At 46.8% G+C, this 17,446-nt stretch overlaps 1 protein-coding gene across 3 annotated transcripts in view; it reads left to right on the top strand.

Moving 5' to 3' along the window:
* Positions 1-17,446, top strand: part of IMMP2L (inner mitochondrial membrane peptidase subunit 2) — a 1,307,031-nt gene that overhangs the window by 1,727 nt on the left and 1,287,858 nt on the right. For all 3 annotated transcript variants that reach the window (XM_089673957.1, XM_089673958.1, XM_089673959.1), the window contains exon 2: positions 8,016-8,147. In XM_089673957.1, the coding sequence (XP_089530083.1) occupies positions 8,019-8,147 (129 nt within the window). In that variant the 5' untranslated portion in view covers positions 8,016-8,018. The remainder of the gene's footprint in view (positions 1-8,015; positions 8,148-17,446) is intronic.

Genomic DNA, 17,446 nt, shown 5'->3' on the forward strand with positions numbered 1-17,446 from the left:
CCCGATCCTTACCGTGTCCTGCGATCCTCCCGATCCTTACCGTGTCCTGCGATCCTCCCGATCCTTACCGTGTCCTGCGATCCTCCCGATCCTTACCGTGTCCTGCGATCCTCCCGATCCTTACCGTGTCCTGCGATCCTCCCGATCCTTACCGTGTCCTGCGATTCTCCCGATCCTTACCGTGTCCTGCGATCCTCCCGATCCTTACCGTGTCCTGCGATCCTCCCCATCCTTACCGTGTCCTGCGATCCTCCCGATCCTTACCGTGTCCTGCGATCCTCCCGATCCTTACCGTGTCCTGCGATCCTCCCGATCCTTACCGTGTCCTGCGATTCTCCCGATCCTTACCTTGTCCTGCGATCCCCCCGATCCTTACCGTGTCCTGCGATTCTCCCGATCCTTACCTTGTCCTGCGATCCCCCGATCCTTACCATTTCCTGCGATCCCCCGATCCTTACCTTGTCCTGCGATCTCACGATGTCCTCTCGCTGTGTCCTCCGGCCGATGCCGTCATTCGGGTTCCCTTCCCTGCGAGCGTCTCGGCACGGGGGTGGAACTGGCTGGGGATTCAAAAAAGTTAAAATATGTAATACACACAATAAACTGTAATCTGTTAGTATTACATTACTCTATCAAACCATTTCACATACATTTTGTCCCTAGTGCTTTGTCCTGTGCCCTGCCTGCACTTTTACTGTTCTTTTTGCCTGGAAACCTGAGAACGCCCATGGCATCCAAAAAGCGTCCCTTTAGGTCAAAAACGGTTTTAGACCAGCTAGAAAACATCGATAGTGAATTAGAACCACTTGCACAATTGAGTGATAGTGATTCATGGGGAAATTTGTCATCAGACACTGAAAGTGACGACAGCGATGATTCTGCAACTGAGCTCAGTGATGTGCTAATTTGGTGCTCTATTTCAAATTTCAGTGTTTTTGGTTTGATTACATTATTGAAGTAAATTTATAATCTTTATATTATTATTTTTTATAATTATATTATAATTTATGATTTCATATTTCAAACTTTATCATACGCAAGATGTTTACTAGACTTTTGTTTGGACAGATTTAAGTGAGTTATTCCTAAGAATTACAGGCCTACAATATAAACAAGAAATTTTCATGCAAAACAATGTCAACGCTTTCACATTCAAAAATATTGACATAATTAGTCCGCCAGGGAGGTTAAACATGTCCAGAAAAAAAATTTAAAAAATGAAATTTTGTCATAAGTTTAAGCCAAAATGCTACATTTCTTTGCTACAAAAAATCCCAATACGTGTAAAATAATTGGGTTACATGAAATTTATAGCGTTTACAAATGGCTGTGTATACTGGATTTTTTTTTTCTATTAGTAATGGCGGCGATCAGTGGCTTATAGCAGGACTGTGGCAGGCATTATGAATAAAAAGCACTGACACTGTACTAATGGCACTGGGCAGGAGCTTACAGGGAAGAGATCTGTGTTGTTTATACACAGGTCTCTTCCCCATCAGTGATACTTGGCGATCGCCGGGTGCTGGCGGGGAATCATTTGTAGGGACCTTGTGATTGACAGCCGAGGCCACGAATCACGTGTACACACCCTACCTGGAATTGCAGAATCACGTATATATATATGGGATTTTGCGCAGCAGTGGTGCCCTGTAGCAGTAATTCTGCTATAGGGCAGCACAGAAGTGGTTAAAGTGGAACTGCACTGCATCTGAGTATCACAAACCAAAAATGCTATATATTTTATTTTTACTATTCAAAACAAACTCCTCCCCCCATCCATATCGCCATGCTTTATTTTGCTTAGAAATTATTTTGAAAAACACCTCCTGGAATTTCTGGCAGTGGCCATCTTGAGTGAGGGCAGATTATTTATGTAGCAGTCATTTCCTGGAATCCATCTGTTCTTAGCTGAGGCATTGGTTGAACTGGGTACCCCCCCTCCTAAAGACTCCTGGGTTGTATGACATCATTTATATAGGCCTGAAAGCCAGGAAGTAAATGAAGAAATGTGAAAACATTTTTTAAAAAAGTTTAAAACAAGAAAATATATACGTTCCTATCCATTTACTAATGCTAGCAACATAAGGATTAGAAATAGTCCATGTTGACTGAGAGAGTGAAGTTTCCGCTTTTAATGATATTTAGTGCATGAAAACACAGTATAATACCCATTTTTTGTTAAATATTAACCCCTTGTTGCCAAGCATATGCAAATTAGCGGCCTCACAGAACTGAGCTTTTTTCCGTGGTGCCGTTAAATTGCGTACCTGTCTTTGCGACGTGCTCCCAGCACAAAGATGCGGAGTGTCAGTGAGAGCCCCAAGTCCCGTTCTAACGATCAGGACCCAGAACTCTCAATTCTAGGTCAGATGATTGCAGTGATAGCCTGTGATTGGCTGTCACAGTGATCAGTCACTGTGAAGCCCGCCCCCCCCTTGTTTCCTTTGTCTGAATGGAGGAGATACATTGTAAAAAAGTGTGTGTTAAAAATTATATAAATAATAAAATAAATAAAAATACCTAGATCAAGGTTTGATATAGGTCTGTGCCAGTGTTAGTGTTTGGGTCAAGATCAAGGGTCATGGTCAGTAATTTTTTTTTTTTTTTTGCCACAATTTTTTTCAAATGTTTAAATTAGTATCAGTTTCAGTTAGTGGCAGGGTTAAAAAAAAAAAAAGGCGCAAAATGCGCACTATTGTTTCTGAGCTGTACTACGGGTACAAACAACAACTAACCTACACACGTGGTATCACTGCTATTGTCAGGAGCAGGAGAAATTATTTTGGGTTGTTCTTTGGTGGTTAGTTATGGTAGTAGTAAGAAATATACAGCTAAATTAAAAAAAATATATTTTACAAGTGTGGGTCAGTTTTTTCCTTTGATGATAATAATAAAAAAAAAAATCTGCAGATATCCATTACCATTTACCACCAAATGAAAGCCCAATTTGTCCCGAAAAAACAAGGTATAATCCACCTGCATGCACAAAGTAGTTGTGATGATATGTACGGTTTTGCTAACACATGTCAAAGTTGCAAAATTGTGCTTAGGCTAAGATTTGTTTTACCCTTAGGGGTGAAGGGGTTAAAGATGATATGGGCAGCACAGTGGCTAATTGGTTAGCACTTCCGCCTGGCAGTACTAGGGTCCTTGCTTAGAATTCCAACCACAACACTCCCTGCCTCTAGTTTGCATATTCTCCCTGTGCCTGCGTGGGTTTCCTCCCACACTCCAAAGACATGCTGGTAGGTTAAGTGGCTTCTGTCTAAATTGGCCCTAGTATGTGTATGTATGAATATGACTTAGGGACCTTAGATTGTGCGCTCCTTGAGGGTTAGGGACTGATGTGAATGTACATAAATTGATGGAACTATATAAGTACCTGAAATTAATAAATTATGTTATGCCAACTAAATAGATACGTACATTTAATTACCCATAGGTGACACTTTTAGGATCTGTGCACACTGGCCTAAAAAGCACTGCTTCGACTTAAGTATTGTGTTTTGCCTGTAGAAGCAGCTCAGTGTTATCCTATGTGTCCATAGAGGCATATTTTAAAGTGGTTCTAAAGGCTCAAGGTTTTAAAATGCATGAAGGTAAAAAACTTTCTCTGTGCAGCGCCCCAGCCCCCCTAATACTCACCTAAGCCCCCTCTCGATTCACTGATGTGCACTGGAGTCTCGGCTATCCCAGGACTCCCTCTTCTCATTGTCTGAGACAGCAGCGGGAGTCATTGAGAAGAGAGAGGGGGCAGTGCCAAGCCACAGCTCTGTGTGTGAATGGACACATGGAGTAGCGGGTGCCCCCATACCAAGTTGCTTGCTGTGGGGGCACCCGACAGGAGGGAGGGGCTAGAGCACCTGGGGGGACCCAAGTAGAAGAAGATCGGGGCTGCTCTTTGCAAAACCATTGCACCGAGCAGGTAAGTATGACACGTTTGTTATTTAAAAAAAAAAAAAAAAAAGGCTTTAGTATCACTTTAAATATCAATTTGACCCCTGAAGCTCTCTGTTGACTTTGAGATAACTTACCTTTTACCTGGGCCCAGAAGAAACTTAAATACTTGGGCATATATCTTACCCCCTCTCTGTCAGATATATTTAAGGAAAATTTTCTTCCGTGGCTGGCGTCAACAAAGATCGATCAAAATTGGTGGCATAAGCAAACATTTACCTGGTTTGCTCATAAGAGCATACTGAAAATGACAGTCTTGCCGTGACCTTTATATCTTTTACAAACCTTCCCGATAGCCATTCCTCATTCTTTCCTCCGAGCGACCAAGGCAGAATTCCTGAACTTCTTATTGGGTCATAAAATTAAATGCATTTCCTACCGGTTCCTTGCCCTACCCATGGAGAAAGGAGGAATGGGCTTTCCCGCAGTCTCTACATTACAGGTGAAACTCGAAAAATTAGAATATCGTGTCAAAGTTCATTTATTTCAGTAATGCAACTTAAAAGGTGAAACTAATACATGAGATAGACTCTTTACATGCAAAGCAAGATAGTTCAAGCCGTGATTTGTCATAATTGTGATGATTATGGCTTACAGCTCATGAAAACCCCAAATCCACAATCTCAGAAAATTAGAATATTACATGCAATCAATAAAACAAAGATTGTACATAGAACAATATCGGACCTCTGAAAAGTATAAGCATGCATATGTACTCAGACTTGGTTTGGGCCCCTTTTGTAACAATTACCGCCTCAATGCGGCGTGGCATGGAAGCTATCAGCCTGTGTCACTGAGGTGTTATGGAACACCAGGATGCTTCAAGAGCGGCTTTCAGCTCTTCTGCATTGTTCGGTCTCATGTCTCTCATCTTTCTCTTGGCTATGCCCCATAGATTCTCTATGTGGTTCAGGTCAGGCGAGTTTGCTGGCCAATCAAGCACACTAATCCCACGGTCATTGAACCAGGTTTTAGTGCTTTTGGCAATGTGGGCAGGTGCCAAGTCCTGCTGGAAAATAGTCAGCATCCCCATAAAGCTCGTCTGCGGAAGGAAGCATGAAGTGCTCCAAAATCTCCTGGTAGACGGCTGCGGTGACCCTGGACTTAATGAAGCACAGTGGACCAACACCAGCAGATGACATGGCTCTCCAAATCAACACAGACTGTGGAAACTTCACACTGGACTTCAAGCATCTTGCACTTTTCCCTTCTACATAACTTTCTATTAATGTGCTTTGATACAGCACTTTGGGAACATCCAACTTCTTTTGCAATTACCTTTTGAGGCTTTCCCTCCTTATGGAGGGTGTCAGTGATGGTTTTCTGCACAACTGTCAGGTCAGCAGTCTTTCCCATCATTGTGATTCCTACTGAACCAGACTGAGGGACCATTTAAAGGCTCAGGAACCCTTTGCAGATGTTATGGCTTAACCAGTTGCCGACCGCAGATAGCCGAATGACGGCTACACTGCGTCCAGCCAGTTCTGGGAGGGCGTCATATGACGTCCTCCCAGAATGCGCTCTCCTACGGACACAGTTGATCATGTGATGTGGTAAAAGGCCAATCACAGCGGCTTTTTACTACGAGATCAGCCGTGTCCAATGACACTCTGATCATAGGGAAATGCAATTGCCGGTTCTCGGCTGCACTTTCCTCACGCTGTCAGAATGTGGGGAAAGTACTGCCGAGAACCGGCAGTTCTCAGAGCAGGGATCGGCACTGATGATCAGTGCCCTGATGATCGGTACCCAGCAGTGCCAACCACCAGTTCCACCCAGCAGTGCCCACCAGTGCCCAGCAGTGTCACCCATCAGTGCCACCCACCTGTGCCCAGCAGTTGTGCCAGTCAGTGCCCAGCAGTTGCGCCAGTCAATGCCCAGCAGTGCAGCCAGTCAGTGCCCAGTAGTGCCGCTAATCAGTGCCCAGCAGTGCCGCCTATCAGTGCTGACTATCAGTACCCATCATCCGTGCAGCCTATCCGTGCCACCTCATTAGTGCTGCCTATCAGTGCCCATCAGTGCTGCCTATCAGTGCAGCCTCATTAACGCACATCAGTGAAGGAGAAAAATTACATGTTTGCAAAATTTTATAATAGAAACAAAGAAACCTTTTTTTTTTTCAAATTATTTGCTCTTTTTTTGTTTATAGCGCAAAAAGTAAAGCACCCAGCGGCAAGTAAATACCACCAAAAGAAAGCTCTATCTGTGAGAAAAAAAATTATAAAAATTTAATATGTGTACAGTGCTGCATGACTGTGCAATTGTCATTCAAAGTGCGACAGCGCTGAAAGCTGAAAATTGGCTTGGTAAGGAAGGGGGTATAAGTGCCTGGTAGACAAGTGGTTAATTAGCTGATTAGAGTGGGACACTTTGAGCCTAGAATATTGCACCTTTTGTGGTGTATTCAGATAATACTAAAAAAGGTCATAGGGTTAATGCTATAAAAAATTGAAAGTATAAAAAATATATGATAGACTAGGATAGGAATGAATCACAAATAAATATAAAACACAGAATAGATAATAAAATCGGTAATAAATTCATCATGAATGATCACAAGAGGGCTTCAACTGTTAGCAATAAAGCAGTTGACATCTACTACTATGTTGTGTCCTAGGGGGTACAGAGTATTAAGTTCAAAAACCCATTTGGTCTCTGCTTGTGAGACAGCACGTGTTTTGTTTATACCCCTCCAGTGAGGAGTAATGATATCAATTCAATTCCTGCAAACTTGAGGGAGGATGGTTCTTTGTTATGGCATACTCGGTAGTGATTTGATAAAGAGTGCTCCTTAAAACCTTTTTTGATATTGAACACGTGTTCTCGTAGACGGTCCCGTAATCTTCTAGTTGTACGGCCCACTTATTGTTTCTGGCAGGGGCATTGTAGCAGGTATACAACGTATCTGCTATAGCAGGAAATAAAATTCTTAATGATATATGATTTGCCAGTGACATGTGAGGTGAATTAATCAATTCTGTTTTCTTGTATTATTGCACTTACAGATAATACACCTGTTGCATAGGTGGAATCCCTTAAGATCAGTAAAAAGTGAGATATTTTTAGTAGCCATCATCCCTCCTGGTTGGTGAATATACCGAAAGGCCAATTTATGAGGATTAGACACAACAAGCCATGATTCTGAAAAATAGGTTTCTAGAAAAAAGGTATAATGATGCCATTCTAGATAATACTCTCAATACTGTTGCTAATCTGGATAGGAATGAAATGCTGTTGAATAAATGAAGACCAGCACAGGCAAAAGTTTGCCCTTTTTATTACCATCTACTCAATACACCACAAATCCATTAGCAGAATTCTAAAAAAGAATTGGGACATCCTAAAAACGGACCCTGTCTTATCTAACATCTTACCAGAAAGACCAAAAAAATTGGAAAAAAAATCCCAATTTTTCAATTTCCAAAATTGCCACTGGCCATTTGCGCAGTAGCGTGTGTGCGTGGCTCCACCCTACGCGTTTCGTCAAGGTAACGTCATCAGGGGCACCATTTTGGAAATTGGAAAATTTGGATTTTTTTGCCAATCAATGCCTAATGATGTTTGCTTACATATGAGTCCAACCATACTTTAAATAAATGTTGTGATTATGGTTTTACACTATATGGAGCATTCTTTCTCTGCATGTTTTCCACTAGGAGTCCAAGCCTTATCCTGAATAGTTTAGCTACCCTAATTAAGGTCCATTGTTTGTAAGATCCTTATCTGCTGTTTTGGTGATCTGGAGGAGGATTCGAGTGACCAGCTTTCTGGATTGCCAGGCTACAATGCTAATCCTTTTGAACTTATCTGCATATCTATTGCAGGCATGTGACATAACGTATTGAAACCATTTGTTCAATATGACAGCCAGGAAAGTCACATTCCTTGTATGCAACGTCAGGATTAGTCATCTCCTTATATTTTTTTTAGGAAATATCTTTTTTAAATATTGTTGTAGAGTATGTAATATGTACTAATGCTATGTGTACATGTGAAATATTGTGCAGTATTTGCAGAAATAAAACAGAATCTGTATTCTTATTCTATATTTTATGTAGAGGATGACAATGCTGCATGGAAGGAGATATATTCGGGCATTTGTAAGTGGATTCTTTGTGGCTATACCAGTCACTGTGACATTTCTTGACCGTGTTGCTTGCATTGCAAGAGTGGAAGGCGTTTCAATGCAGGTACGTTTTATTCTTCTTAATTTACAGCATTTTTTCACACCTGCTTGAAAATGTTGCACAGTACTGTGCGTCAACCCTTTCATGCTTTTTTTCGGGCATTCCCATTGAGGAATGCTTAGAAGACCTTCATTGGTGATTCACAATTCATGTTAAGATGAGGGTCCTATCATCTACAATCTGTGTGGACCTTTTACCCTTCCCTTCTGTAAAATATGTTTTTCCCCATTCACCTCTTTAGGGCTTTTTGGTGGTGTTGGTAAATTCAATTTAGCTTGGTCCCCCTTCTCATTCTGTCCCTCTGTCTTTTTCAGTTTCTCCCTCTGAGTTAGCCCTAGTTCACACTGGTTCACACTGAATGCTACTTTGAAATTGTGCTACATCACTTTGCACCAATGGCTAATAGCTTTTACCGCTGATCTGTGAATTCTGGCAATGGGTGGGGTCCTGCCCACAATCAGAATCCAATAGAACAGCGGGGGAGATCGCCGCACCAACATCACTTGTGTTGGTACATTGATCTGCCAGGTTTTTTTTCAGCCCACTGGGTTGAACAAAAATAAAAGCTATCCGTGTGTATCCAGCTTAAAGTGGAGCTCTACTCACAATGTAAAAACATACAAGTCAGCAGCTGCAAAAACTGCTGATTTTTAAAAAACAGACACTCACCTTTCCCTTGATCCAGTGGTGTACTCACTGCAGCCGGTTTTACTGGCCGTCCTCTTTCCCTGGCACCAGCATGTTAAGTGTTAGACCTGGTTGTGACAGCTTGTGGCTTTACAGCCGGGTGCTCACTGCACATGCACGAGTAGCAATGTGCCTTGTGAATGGTCCTGTAGTCTTCTGGGATCCGTCACAAGTCTCAGAAGACTATGGGGAGGGAGGGGAACTTCTGCTTTCGATCGCATAGGTGATCGCAATGGAAGTTGGAGTGGGTGCCTGTCAAAATTGGGTACCAGTCCTGCTTCACACTGATGTGATGTGGATAAAGCAGTGACTCCTGTACGTTTCCCACAGTGCATTACAGTCGCACGGCATCCATGCGTTCTGCTGTGGGTGTCAATGTTAAATTAATGACACCCCGAAACAAATTGCAAAACATGCAATTGCCAGAAATTGAATAGCATGGGTGTGAACACCCATGCGATGCGATTCAAGTGCAGAAAAAAAAAGGGACTGGAACTATTTTGGTGCAGATGCGATGTAATTTGTGCCATACAAAATGTATGCCTTAAATCACACCTCACAGACATCGCATGTGATGTACACAGGAATGCGGTGCAATTCCTGTGCGAATCACATGCGGTGTCCCGCAACGCACAAGTGTGAACCTAGTCAAGGTTTTTTACCTTCATGTATTCTATGCTTGAAGATAAGAGAACCCCCGCTCTCTTCTCATTGGCTTACTGGCTGTGTTTGACAGTGACAGGAGCCAATGGCTACCACTGCTGTCTCAGCCAATGAGGTGGAAGAGATCTGGGAGAGCCAAGACTCTCATGCACATTGCTGGATCGAGATGGGGCTCAGGTAACTTTTAGGGTGAGCGCTGCTGCACATAGAAGGGTTGAATGGACTTTGAGGCCTTTGCCCTGTACAGTGACTTTATACCTTGTTATCCTCTCTGGCCAGCGCCCATGGCCATACTGGCCTCTGTTGATTGCCATATATACTAATTCTATATGTTTATGCATTTATGTCTGTCATTTAGCTGTGTCTATTATTTGTGTGGTTGGCACATCTATGAGCCCCCGATGTGTGTAGCAGGCTTATATGTGCACAGGAATGCGGTGATAGTGCTGGTGGGGTGGGTTGGGTGTTGAAGGGTTGGGTTAGGATAGTCCCAGTGGACCTTGGTCCATTCTTGAGGGTCTCCTCTTGATATCTCTGGGAGTGGGGGTAGGGTCCTCTGTCATGCAGGATTGTCATGTCTCCGATGGCTTATAACTGTTTATGGTGCATAATAAAATTAATTTGAGGTTAGCCTTTTAGGTGTGTAGCCTTTTTTCTTCCCCTCTTTTTGTTTTTGATTATTGACTAGGTTGCACCCTTCCAGATATTCTGGTGGCACATCCACTTTCAGACACAGTGCGTGGATTCCCCAGCATTTCCCAATTCCCTTTTCCCTGATTGATTTATAATGGAAACCAGGTGAAAGGGAGGCATGGCAAAAGCTCAGGGGAACATTCACTCTTGCCAAGGCCCATGCAACACTCAACCTCAGAGTGATAATTCTTCCCTTGCACCATACCAGGACCCGATTTTAAAACTGTTCTCTGCGTTCAACTCTAGTTCCATTTCAGTCGCACAGCAAGCAGCCTACATGACAAAGGCAGATTTTTCTGCAACTATGTCACTGATCCTCAGACAACTATCAGCTTTAATACAGCCATCTCTGCCAGGGCTCCAAAATACCAGGCTTCTTCCCCAGTCCCACCTGCTTTACCTGAGTCGGATCCCGATATTCCCAGCCTAAAAGAGAATAAAGAGGATTCGAAGGCAGTGTTAGAGGCTGTAGAAGATTTCTCCACCCCAGACTCAAATACAACTGAAACTGCAGCTTCACACAATATGCTTGCCAGTGTGGATATGCTCACATCTGCTGTGTGCTAAAGCCTTGTCATTGTTACACTTGAATCTTTTGTCTAACTCTCTGTCAAGGTCCTACCTTTCTTCAGAGCTTGTGCATCTCCATGAGCTGGCCTCCATCTTGGTTTTCTGCAAAGCATGGTGGGAACCTTTATGCCTTCAGGCTTCTGCGGCTCCTCCTCAGAAGGGTGTGGTTGAGCACATTTAAACCTGCTGTCTGCAAGTGTGCTCTGCACTTGTGTCCTGTATGTTGCCCTGTTGCAAGCTCTTGTGTTGTTCCCATTGCTCTCCTGGTAACCGACTCGGCTTGGACAAGACTACTCTCTGCGTTAACCCTTTATCTGACCTCCCGTTGTTGAACCCGGCCCGTGACCTGAGTATTCTTTGCCTACCGTCTAGTACTGTCTGCTCCGTTGTTATTGACCCGGCTTGTCTGACTACTCTACTCGTGATCCCATCTAGCTCCCACCAGCTGTACGCCATTGGCGGCAGTCGTTATCGCAGCTGGGGTCACTCGGGGGCCGCGACCTGGTCTCAGGCTGCGTCAAGTCCATCCCCACCATCAGGGGCCCTGGTGAAGGGTAGCCTGGGGCTTAGACTCCGCGCCCTGAGGGACTCTGGTCTGTGGGTAGTGGCTGTCGTCAGTCGCAGCGTGACCGTACCATAGGCCTGCCTGCCCATTCCAGCGTTCCTGCCCTGACATTACACAAGTGCCATGAATCCTGACGGTGCAGGTACGCCTTCGATCCCTATGTTACTCGCCAGACTTGACCAACAGGATCGCTTGTTGGATCAGTTCGCTCAGGCGTTGCAGGCTCTGCTTGCACGCACAGCGCACCTTACCCCTGGGGCTATTAGGTCAGTTGTTACTCCGGTGGACTCTCCCACTGTTGCTCCGGTTGTTGCACCTACCTCTGCATCTGTTGCGGAACCCGCGGTACCCAGAGGTATGACTGGTTCTGCCCCTCTTCCTCAGCGCTTTGGGGGGGAACCGAGTCAGTGTCGTGGTTTTCTTAACCAAGTGGGGATTTACTTTGAATTAATACCTCACGCTTTCCCTACTGCTCTCTGATAGGGCCTTGGCCTGGGCTAATCCCTTATGGGAGAGGAATGACCCGGTGATTCACGTGTTTACCCGTTTCGTTGCCTCCTTCCGTACGGTATTCGACGTACCCGCTCGCTCCGCTTCTGCTGCCAAATTGCTCATGTCCATGCATCAGGGTTCACGAACCGTTGCCGAGTACGCCATCGAATTTCGTACTTTGGCGGCAGAGGTGGGTTGGAACAATGAGGCTCTAGTGGCTGCTTTCTCTCATGGTCTCTCTGATGCGTTGAAGGACGAGATCGCAGCCAAAGAACTGCCTGTGGAGTTAGAGGCACTCATCTCCTTCCTAATCTTGATTGACACCAGGCTCAGAGAGAGGCCTTCATTTAAGGAGCGGCTGCGGAGGCCTCCTAACCGTTTGGCGCCTACGTTTTCTGTCCCACCCGTGCCTCCCTCTCCTCCCACGCCTCCTGGGGATGGTTTGTCTGGTAGTGAGCCCATGCAGCTGGGGTTTGCTCGCCTTTCCGAGGGGGAGCGGGCCTCTCGGCGTCGGGAGGGTCGCTGCCTGTACTGTGGACTCGGGGGGCATTTTCGGCAGTCCTGTCCGGTCCGTCCGGGAAACGCCCGCACCTGAGATCCTGTCGGGGGCAGATCTTGGGTGGAGTTTCCTCGTCCCCGGTTTCCCGTAAAGATAAACCGCTTATCACCGTTGTCCTCTCTTGGGCAGGAGGCTCGGTGACGGCCCAGGCGCTGGTAGACTCTGGGGCTGGCGGTTTGTTTATGGACAGTTCGTTTGCGGCCCAGTACTCCATTCCTCTGCAGGCTCGAGAGACTCCATTGGTTCTCGAGGCGATAGATGGCAGGCCCTTGCAGCCATCACAGGTTACCCACGAGACCCTGCCGGTGGAGGTAGCTATTGGGGCTGTTCACAGGGAATTGGCCTGTTTCCAGGTAATTTCTTCCCCGCACTACTCCGTGGTTTTGGGCTATCCCTGGCTTCAGAGGCACAATCCGACCTTTGATTGGCGATCGGCCGAGATTCTCTCATGGTCACCACGGTGTGGGGCTGGTTGCATCCGTGGTCCGGTTAAGGTGCTGTGCACCTCCTCGGACTCTGTGCTGCCCACTGAATATGGGGAGTACCTGGACGTGTTTGACAAGGTGCGCGCCGGTGCCCTGCCTCCTCATCGTCCATACGATTGTGCCATAACCTTACAAACTGGTGCTACTCCTCCGCGTGGCAGGGTGTATCCTCTTTCGGTGGCAGAGAATCAGGCCATGGAGGAATACGTTGCGGATGCGCTTTCCCGGGGGCACATTCGCAAGTCTACGTCTCCAGCAGGAGCTGGGTTTTTTTTTGTGAAAAAGAAGGGAGGTGAGCTGAGACCCTGCATTGATTTTAGGGGTCTCAATCGGATCACGATTAAAAATGCTTATCCTATTCCGTTGATCACCGAGTTGTTTGACCGCCTCAAGGGAGCAACGGTCTTTACTAAGCTCGACCTTAGGGCTGCCTACAACCTTGTAAGGATCAAGGAGGGCGATGAGTGGAAGACCGCGTTCAACACCAGAACCGGCCACTATGAATACCTGGTTATGCCCTTCGGGTTGTGTAACGCACCCGCGGTCTTTCAGGAGTTTATTAACGATGTCTTACGTGACTTGTTGCAGCAGTGCGTGGTGGTTTACTTGGACGACATCCTGGTTTACTCTGCGTCTATGGAGACTCATATCCAGGATGTTAAGCGGGTGCTGCAACGGTTACGTGAAAACGAGCTTTTCTGTAAGCTCGAAGTGTGAATTTCACCAATCCCAGGTTGCCTTTTTAGGCTACATCATTTCCCCGATGGGTTTTTCTATGGACCCTGAGAAGGTTTCAGCGGTTCTGCAGTGGCCTCGTCCCAGTGGTCTTCGGTCCATTCAGCGCTTTTTGGGATTTGCCAACTATTATCGGAAGTTTATCAGGAACTTTTCCACATTGGCAAAGCCTCTCTCAGATCTGACCAAGAAGGGCAGTAACCCTCACGAGTGGTCACCCGAGGCCATCTCAGCTTTCAAGGCTCTGAAAGCCGCCTTCACTTCGGCCCCAATTCTGTCTCATCCCAGTCCTGGGTTGCCTTTTGTTCTCGAGGTTGATGCATCTGAGACAGGAGTAGGCGCCCTCTTGTCCCAGCGACGGTCACCCGAGGGACCCCTACTTCCTTGTGGGTTCTACTCCAAGAAGCTTTCCTCTGCAGAGTGCAACTACCAGATTGGAGACAGGGAGTTGTTGGCCATTATTCTGGCTCTCAAGGAATGGAGGCACCTGCTTGAGGGTTCTGTGGTCCCGGTCCTAGTTCTCACTGACCACAAGAACCTCACATATCTCTCGGAGGTTAAGAGGTTGACACCCCGTCAGGCCAGGTGGGCTCTGTTTTTGTCACGTTTTAACTATGTGGTCTCTTACTTGCCTGGTTCCAAGAATGTCAGGGCTGATGCCTTGTCGTGGCAATACTCTGAGCTGTCCAGGGAGGACACTGAGCCGACCTCGGTCATTCCTCCAAACCAGATCCTGGCTGCCATTCGTACCAACCTGACTTCTCCCCTTGGGGAGCAGATTTTGGCAGCTCAAACTAACGCTCCCCCTGAGAGACCTGCTGGAAGATGTTTTGTACCTGAGGGATTGCGTACCCGCTTGCTACGTACCTACCATAATGCCAAGACTGCCGGTCATCCTGGTAGGAACCAATTGTCCTGGGTCGTTTCTCGGTTATTCTGGTGGCCATCTCTCCGTTCTGACATCGCCTCATATGTAGCAGCTTGTTCGGTCTGTGCCCAGAATAAATCTCCTCGGCACCTTCCATTGGGCCTTCTGCAACCCATTCCCAATGGGGAGCGTCCCTGGTCACACCTGGGAATGGATTTTATTGTGGATCTTCCTGCGTCTCAAGGTCATACGGTCATTCTTATGGTGATCGATCGTTTTTCTAAGATGTGCCATTGCGTTCCATTCAAGAAATTGCCGACTGCACAGGAACTGGCTACGGTTTTCGCCAAGGAGATCTTTCGCTTGCACGGGTTGCCCAAGGTGATTGTCTCGGACCGTGGGAGCCAGTTTGTGTCCAGGTTCTGGCGCGCCTTCTGCTCCCAGTTGGGTATCGAGCTTTCCTTCTCTTCGGCCTACCACCCTCAGTCCAATGGGGCTGCGGAGCGTTCCAACCAGGCCCTGGAACAATTCCTTTGTTGCTATATATCGGATCATCAGGACAACTGGGCCGATCTCCTGCCATGGGCAGAGTTTGCGAGGAACTCGGCTGTCAACTCCTCCTCTGGGATGTCCCCCTTCATGGCCAACTATGGGTTCCAACCCGCTGTATTGCCTGAGTTGTTCTCTCCACAGGACATTCCGGCTGTGGATAACCACCTGGCTGCTCTGCGCTCCTCATGGGGGCAGATTCAGAGGTCCTTGAGGGACTCAGCACAGCGCCAGAAGCTCCAGGCTGATCGTAGACGGTTGCCCGCTCCCTCATACCAGGTCGGAGATCGGGTGTGGTTGTCCACTCGCAACCTCAAGCTTCGGGTGCCCACACCAAAGCTGGCCCCCCGTTTTGTTGGTCCTTTCCGCATTCTTCGCAGGGTGAACCCGGTTGCCTATGCCCTTGCTCTTCCTCCTGGGATGCACATCTCCAATGTCTTCCACGTATCCCTGTTGAAACCTCTGATCTGTAATCGCTTTACTGCCTCTCTGCCTCGTCCTCGTCCTATCAGGGTCGACGGTCATGAGGAGTATGAGGTGAGCCGCATCTTGGATTCTCGGTTGGTCCGCGGTCGGGTACAGTTTTTGGTCCATTGGCGTGGTTATGGTCCCGAGGAACGTTCCTGGGTTCCTTCCGCGGATGTTCATGCTCCTGCCCTCCTCCGCGCTTTTCACGCCCGATTTCCTCAGAAACCTTTTGTGGAGCCACGGAGGGGGAGGGGCCCTTGAGGAGGAGGTACTGTCAAGGTCCTACCTTTCTTCAGAGCTTGTGCATCTCCATGAGCTGGCCTCCATCTTGGTTTTCTGCAAAGCATGGTGGGAACCTTTATGCCTTCAGGCTTCTGCGGCTCCTCCTCAGAAGGGTGTGGTTGAGCACATTTAAACCTGCTGTCTGCAAGTGTGCTCTGCACTTGTGTCCTGTATGTTGCCCTGTTGCAAGCTCTTGTGTTGTTCCCATTGCTCTCCTGGTAACCGACTCGGCTTGGACAAGACTACTCTCTGCGTTAACCCTTTATCTGACCTCCCGTTGTTGAACCCGGCCCGTGACCTGAGTATTCTTTGCCTACCGTCTAGTACTGTCTGCTCCGTTGTTATTGACCCGGCTTGTCTGACTACTCTACTCGTGATCCCATCTAGCTCCCACCAGCTGTATGCCATTGGCGGCAGTCGTTATCGCAGCTGGGGTCACTCGGGGACCGCGACCTGGTCTCAGGCTGCGTCAAGTCCATCCCCACCATCAGGGGCCCTGGTGAAGGGTAGCCTGGGGCTTAGACTCCGCGCCCTGAGGGACTCTGGTCTGTGGGTAGTGGCTGTCGTCAGTCGCAGCGTGACCGTACCATAGGCCTGCCTGCCCATTCCAGCGTTCCTGCCCTGACACTCTCTCCAGGCTTCAACTTCAAAACCTAAGTTTAGCCCTTCCTTTTGGTGTAAGACTTTGTTCACAAACATCACCAGGTCTTTCCTAAAGCCATCTTCCTAATGAAGGGATTTCTGTTACAGTCCTCCTCTCTGGGTCACATGCTTCCCAGACCCATGGATTTAATCGATGATTTCAAAGGAGTACATTCCCTCACCTCTTTCTTCTCTCAAATTGACCAAAATATGCCTAAGGACAGTCACATTTGCAGAATGTCTTGAACCAACTCTTGTACCAGGGGAAAGTTATGCCAGTATCCCCACAAGACAGGTTGAAAGGATTCTATTCAAACCTTTTCACAGTTGCAAAGCCTGACGTATTCATCCAATACTGAATTTAAAATTACTCAAAATATACCTTCAAATTCCAAAATCTTGTATGGAATCTGCAAGGTCAGTTGTCTCTCTAAGACAAGAGGGAATAATTGGCATCTGTAAACATCCAGGATGCCTATCTGCATAATACTATTTATCTACCACATCAGGATGTCCCTTTAGAAGACCTCTCCTGCAAAATGGCTGTTTTGGTTGCTGTCATGTCTGTCAAACATGTCTCTGAGTTGGCGACTCTCTCTGTTGACAAATACAAGGTAGTCTTACACCATCTCTTCTTCCTAAGGTGGTATCAGTCTTCCACTTCATTAAAGACATAGTCCTCCCAAAGCTCCCAAAGAAAATTGCTCCTAATCACAGCATACAGTCTGAGTGACCAGAGTTTACCTCAAAGCATTAACTTTTATCAGGTCATCCTGCATCCAAGTCCACCATTGCTCAATGGCTATGACAACTCATCGCTAAAGCTTACAGGTACACTCTAAAGGACAAAACTCCTGCGCTTTTATGCTCCCACTCCACCAGGTCGGTGGGCGTTTCCTGGGCATTCTGGCACCAAGCTTCTGTAGCCCAGATTTTAAGGGTGACGAACACTGTGCCCTACCCCTGCCCTTCTCACCAACTCGTGAAAAAGGACAAGCCAATCTCACAGTCTAGGTGCCAGCAGCCTGAGAGCAATTGTCACTG

This window comes from Staurois parvus, unplaced genomic scaffold, assembly GCF_062004578.1.
Source record: "Staurois parvus isolate SC_StPar_1 unplaced genomic scaffold, SC_StPar_1.0 ptg000147l, whole genome shotgun sequence".
NCBI classification, from domain to species: Eukaryota; Metazoa; Chordata; class Amphibia; order Anura; family Ranidae; genus Staurois; species Staurois parvus.